At 43.0% G+C, this 6,067-nt stretch overlaps 1 protein-coding gene across 1 annotated transcript in view; it reads right to left on the minus strand.

Annotated features, from left to right (window-relative positions):
• LOC108793444 (inter-alpha-trypsin inhibitor heavy chain H3-like) overlaps positions 1–6,067 on the minus strand; it is a 26,206-nt gene that overhangs the window by 16,283 nt on the left and 3,856 nt on the right. The window contains exons 4-8 of the mRNA XM_018564392.1: positions 5,108–5,270; positions 3,940–4,050; positions 3,064–3,192; positions 2,139–2,255; positions 1–167 (exon numbers count right to left, since the gene is read on the minus strand). Coding sequence (XP_018419894.1) covers positions 1–167; positions 2,139–2,255; positions 3,064–3,192; positions 3,940–4,050; positions 5,108–5,270 — 687 coding nt within the window. The remainder of the gene's footprint in view (positions 168–2,138; positions 2,256–3,063; positions 3,193–3,939; positions 4,051–5,107; positions 5,271–6,067) is intronic.

Below are 6,067 nucleotides of genomic sequence, written 5' to 3' on the forward strand. Positions count from 1 at the left end.
CCTCGCGCCGTGATCTGCGCAACAAATTCTTTAGCGCTTTTGATATTCTCGGGCGCGGCTTTCACGAGATTCTGCTTCCATCTGGAAACGTCTTCGTTGAACTTTAAAATGCCGACATGGTCTTCCTCGGGGAGGTCTTCCAGGATCTTGGTGAAGGCTTCAAATGTCTGCCAAAAAAAAATGAAATGTGACATCGAGCCGAGAGATCTTCTTTAATGAAATGTAACTCCCAATAGTTTGTTTTCCTGTGCGAATTGCCCCCTCCCCCCTCGCTGGATATCATTGGATTTCCCTGCAGCCTGAAAACAGCATCAAGGTGCCCACACACCTTGCGATAATCGTACGTTAATCGCGGGGGAAGTCCCGCGATCGTACGATTATCGCAAGGTGTGTGGAAGGCGTGCGACCGTTTCTACCGTACGGTCGCGCGACTTTTATCCTAGGAACATGTTCGAAAACCCGCCGAGAATCGTACGGTGTTCGGCGGGTGTGTGTAGCATGTTCGTAAGATAAATGACGCGAGCGCACACTGCCCGTTCAGCATTGCCGTTAGGCCCGGACTCCCCACAAGGCCACCAAGGCCCGGCGGCAGGGCGCAGAGGGTCGGCAGCGGTGTCCTTGTGGGGAAGTTGCCCTCTCTACATTCAGTCCTGCTTTGTACAAGCCGAGCTACATGTAGAGTGAGGCAGACGATTTCTCGTTTACATGTGAAATCGGTGACATGTAAACAGTGTGCAGCCGGTCCGTCTGTCCTCCCCTCCCCCTGCACTTACCTCTCTCCTTTGGTTCCGTCCTCCGCCGCCGAGTCCCGAGTCTCTGCCTGCAGTGATCAGAGTGGCCGGGTTATAAGTAACCCTCCCGCTCCGTGTAGACAGTGAGAGGGGAGAGCTGTGCTGTGCCGTGCTGTGCTGTGCTGCGGTGCGCTCTTCCTCTCTCACCTGTCACAGGAGTTCCAGCACAGCGCTGCGCTAGAACTCCTGTATTGGAGGTGACAGGGGTCAATAAAGAGAACCTGTCACCTCCAATTGCTATTACACAGGGGATTGTTTTTTTCCTGTGTGATAGCAATAAAGTTAGGTGGGCAAAAAAAATTAAATAGATAAAAAATTTAAATAAATACAAATTAAAAAAATAATGAAATAAAAAAATAAAAAGGTAATTAAAAACTAAAAAAAAAGAAACAAATTATTAAAAAAGAAGAAAATAGTTATAAAAAATATAAAAATTTTGAAAAATAAGAAGAAATAATGAAAGAACAGGGAGAGTAAATCCGGCCCTGATTGCGGTCATCGGAAGCCCGCCCCTCATCGGTTATCGCAAGTACGATCTGCCTGTCCAAGATGGGCAGATCGTACATTTTTTTAATTACCTTACAACCATCGCAAGACAAAAGTCTTCTTATGGTTGTAAGGTCTGTGGCCAGCATTAGAGAATGTGAAGAGACGTCTTACCTGTCTCCAGAGACAACTTGGATGGACTGCGAGCTCCGCTGGGGCTGGCATCATATTCTTTTTACACTGCTACGAAATAGATTGGCGTCTCATAAAGAAACAATGATGGAGAGGCGACGTGATGTCCTATTTCCTTTTCAGTGTTTCATTGTAATTGTTATTAATATTTCTCGGACGAAATTTCGGAAATTCGGACATCCGAATTCCAAATTAGCGCTATAACGAATGCAAACGAATCCGAATTTTCCGTTTCTGAACTTCGCTAACGCTAGTCTGGACGAAATTTTGTTGCAGCAAAATGACATTTGAGGGAAAAGATATGATTTTTTTTCCCCCTCGAATGTCACTTTGCTGCCACGAACGAACGACATGAAAACGAAACGAACGTTCTTACAGACTACCGCTAACTAATTTAGTCCGAATCCGAATGCCGAAACGAATTGATTTTCGGACCCGAATCCCCAAAAAACGAAAATAACGCAAAATCCGAATCAAAATGAAACGAAACACATTTTTTGCTGGTGCGCATGTCTACTGTTTGCTCCATTTTTTTTATCTCTGGGATGTATTTTATAGCTGACAGTCATCAGGCGACATCAGACAGTCCTCGTACAATATGAGCATTTTAGGTCCCCGGTAGCTGCAACATGTTATGAAAGACATAGTGAATGACTGATGTGATGTTACCTGTTGTAGTTTCCGCCCCCTCATTGACCCGCTACAGTCAATCACAAACACCACGTTTTTCGGTAGCCTGGCGAGACTGCTGGGAGCAAAGTAATGTACAAAGTATCCATTGACGATCTGTGAGTGAGATATAAATATGTATTCCTGGATGTTAATGAGACGATGATAGTAATGGAAAGTCCATCTACAGGCAGGAGCATGCTCTCTAGGTTTCTGAAACCTCCTGAGGCGTAGTGACATTGGCTCTGGCTGATCACATGACATTCCACAACCAGCATTCACCACGCCGGCTCACATGACATTGTCACAATACCAGCTCTCATTACATTGGTTCTGATTGATCACATGGCGTAATCACGCTGCCAACTTCCACTACATTGGCTCTCAATCGCCTCATGACATCATCACGTGGTCAGTGTCCATGAGTGATCACCATATTATCAGGTTTGACTCCATGCATTCGGAAAACCACATGAAAGAACAATGTCTGATTTCTCTTCATTGGCTCCAAATGAACAAATGACACCACCAAACACCTCCAGCATTCGTTACATTGGCTCTGAGTGGTCACATGACATCAGTATACTGATAGTAGATTAACTCTAAATATCACATGACATCAGAACAGTCCAGAACAGTCCCAGCTTACAAGGGCTCTGAATAATCACATGGGATCAGCACACACCCAGCTTTCAATGCATTGGCTCTAAATGATCACATGACATCAAGACATTTCCAGCTTTCACTACATTGGCTCTCAATGGTCATATGATATCAGAACACTCACAGCTTTCACTAGTTTGTCTCTGAGAGATCACATGACATCAACATACTGCCAGCTTTCACCTTACTGACTTTGACTCCGCCCCCCCTCCACCTTTCTTGACCAGCCTTTAACATTTGTTTTAGGTCCCAGAAAACTAACCTGGATGTTCCCGGCAGATTTTTCTCTCTTCACATCGTATTTTATGATAAAATCGCCATCCAGAAGAGTTTCAGAGCAAACAGAACATTTACGCTGCTGTTGCACGGTGGGCGAAAACATGATATGTGCCTAAAAAGGATACATTGTGTCAGTCAGAATCCCTTTAGCATGAAAGTGTGTTTATAAAATAATATCAAACTTAGACAAAGACAAAGGAAGAGAAAGGAAGGGAAAGGGAAATCCAAGGAAGACCAAAGAAGACATAGGAAGACCAACAACGACAAAGGAAGGTCAAAGAAGTCCAAGGAAGGGAAAGGAAGTTCAATGAAGACCAAGGAAGTTCAAGGAAGACCAAGGAAGGGAAAAGAAGATCAATGAAGACCAAGGAAGGGAAAAGAAGACCAAGGAAGAGAAAAGAAGAATAAGGAAGACCAAGGAAGGGAAAAGAAGATCAAGGAAGACCAAGGAAGGGAAAAGAAGACCAAGGAAGGGAAAAGAAGACCAAGGAAGACCAAGGAAGCGAAAAGAAGATCAAGGAAGGGAAAGGAAGACCAATGAAAACCGAGGAAGGGAAAAGAAGATCAAGGAAGGCCAAGGAAGGGAAAGGAAGTTCAATGAAGACCAATTAAGGGAAAGGAAGTTCAATGAAGACCAAGGAAGGGAAAAGAAGATCAATGAAGACCAAGGAAGAGAAAAGAAGATCAATGAAGACCAAGGAAGAGAAAAGAAGATCAATGAAGACCAAGGAAGGGAAAGGAAGTTCAATGAAGCCCAAGGAATGGAAAAGAAGATCAATGAAGACCAAGGAAGGGAAAAGAAGATCAATGAAGACCAAGGAAGGGAAAGGGAGATCAATGACATTCAAGGAAGACTGGCCTTGTTTCCATAGTGACTTATCCCAATCAGATCCTTAAGTTCATTTGTGATGAAGGTGCCATGAGCGTCCACAAAGCTGATTTCCTGAGGCTCAAAGATGTCCACATCAATCTGCCAAACAATTCATAAACAATTCAGTCCCAGCCAAGCCCAGATCTCAGACAACTGTATGCTGTGCTGGTCACGAAGAGGAACCTCTGCCTAACGCAATTCTTTTTTTGTTGGCTGCAGTTTGTTACTCTAAGATGATCCTTAGTTGCCTACAACTTTCCCCACCCCAGAAGATGCAGTTATTTTCATTGCTCCAGGTCTCAAATGGCTGAATCCCTCTCCAGAAGATTCAATACATCCAGAAACCAGCCAGGAAAAGGGAGAATAGACCACATATCTGCTGGAGGAAAAATGTAATCTATCACCACTTACCAGTCCTCAGATGTGGCGGCTGCATTAGTTTTCTTTTCTCAGATCGTTTTTTTTTCTTTCTTTATTTTCATCTGGCAATCCTGCCAGTAACACACTTCCTGTCCTAGTGTTATAGCACTAACTCATTGTACTCTATCCATGGAGAAGTAGGGTTAGCACAGGAAGTGTATTAGATCCACAGAACACTTCATCCTTTCCACTTCTCCATAACATAGAGCGGAGGTGTAATATAGTCATCAGAGAGAACTGGGATCAATGTATCTGATAACAGTACATCACTGGCAGAGAGCACAGGAAGTTATCAGCTCACAAGAATTCTGGAATCATTAGGTCTTGTTTTTGCATCCTTCTCCCCCTTGTAAAGTCCAGTCCAGGCTGTATTTGCATGCAGACCACCCTGAGTAATGCCCACATGTGATGCTGACCCTCCATGATTGATAGAACTGAAATCCAAATAATGAAAGGGGAGGGGCCAGGGACGGTCAGGCTGTGGAGGAAAGCACTAGATGATGCTGAATGTCCTCCAGCCAGGAAATGAGGCGGGCTCTATCTGAGTTGCTGCAGCTTCTAATGCACATTGTGAGAAGCTCCCAGTGTGCAGTGATATAAAAGGAGAGGAGCCGGTACAACTGTGCAAGACTGAAGGGGCGATCGGAGTTCAGATTTAAACCCTTCCTGCCATTAGATCGAGAATCCTTATACAAAACGAGGGACCCGTCCCAACTGTATGAATGATCCATCCCACCTGAAAGTTCTCTACCAGTTGCTTCGGTCGAACTTTGATCTCCATTTCATAACTCCCATGCCGCCGTTTCAGTAACTCTTCATAGGTCAGTTTAAATACGGCTGTGGTCCGAGCCCCGACATTCACAGAGATTCGGAAGTTTTCCATTTTCCTTCCTATGGATCTAAATTTTCCAAATATTATATTATAAACTTAAAGTGAACACTCTGCAATTTGTGTTGTATTGCTTTAACTAACTCATATGCAGACTGAAGCTCATCCCTTTCATCTGCAGATGAATGAAACAGAGTAGATACCAAAGAATCAGTGTTACCTTGTAACTTCCAATTGTCCTCCGAACAATGCTCATAAACAATGTTACTTTGTATCTCTCTATCTCCCTCTGATCAATGTCTATAAACAATGTTACTTTGTATCTCTCTATCTCCCTCTGATCAATGTTTATAAACAATGTTACTTTGTATCTCTCCATCTCCCTCTGATCAATGTTTATAAACAATGTTACTTTGTATCTCTCCATCTCCCTCTGATCAATGTTTATAAACAATGTTACTTTGTATCTCTATCTCCCTCTGATCAATGTCTATAAACAATGTTACTTTGTATCTCTCTATCTCCCTCTGATCAATGTCTATAAACAATGTTACTTTGTATCTCTCTATCTCCCTCTGATCAATGTTTATAAACAATGTTACTTTGTATCTCTCTATCTCCCTCTGATCAATGTTTATAAACAATGTTACTTTGTATCTCTATCTCCCTCTGATCAATGTTTATAAACAATGTTACTTTGTATCTCTCTACTTAAGTTAATAAACACTGTCAGATGATCTTTTTTTTTTTAACAGCAACTCCCGGCTGTCATTTTGGCAGTCAGCATTTCTGGCAAGTGTGAGTAACAATGGAATGACCGGGCATACTAAACACATCCTGTGTACTTTGATGTAGTTTTTGGAGGGG

Source organism: Nanorana parkeri, unplaced genomic scaffold (assembly GCF_000935625.1).
Source record: "Nanorana parkeri isolate BGI_ZX_2015 unplaced genomic scaffold, ASM93562v1 scaffold748, whole genome shotgun sequence".
In the NCBI taxonomy this organism is placed as follows: Eukaryota; Metazoa; Chordata; class Amphibia; order Anura; family Dicroglossidae; genus Nanorana; species Nanorana parkeri.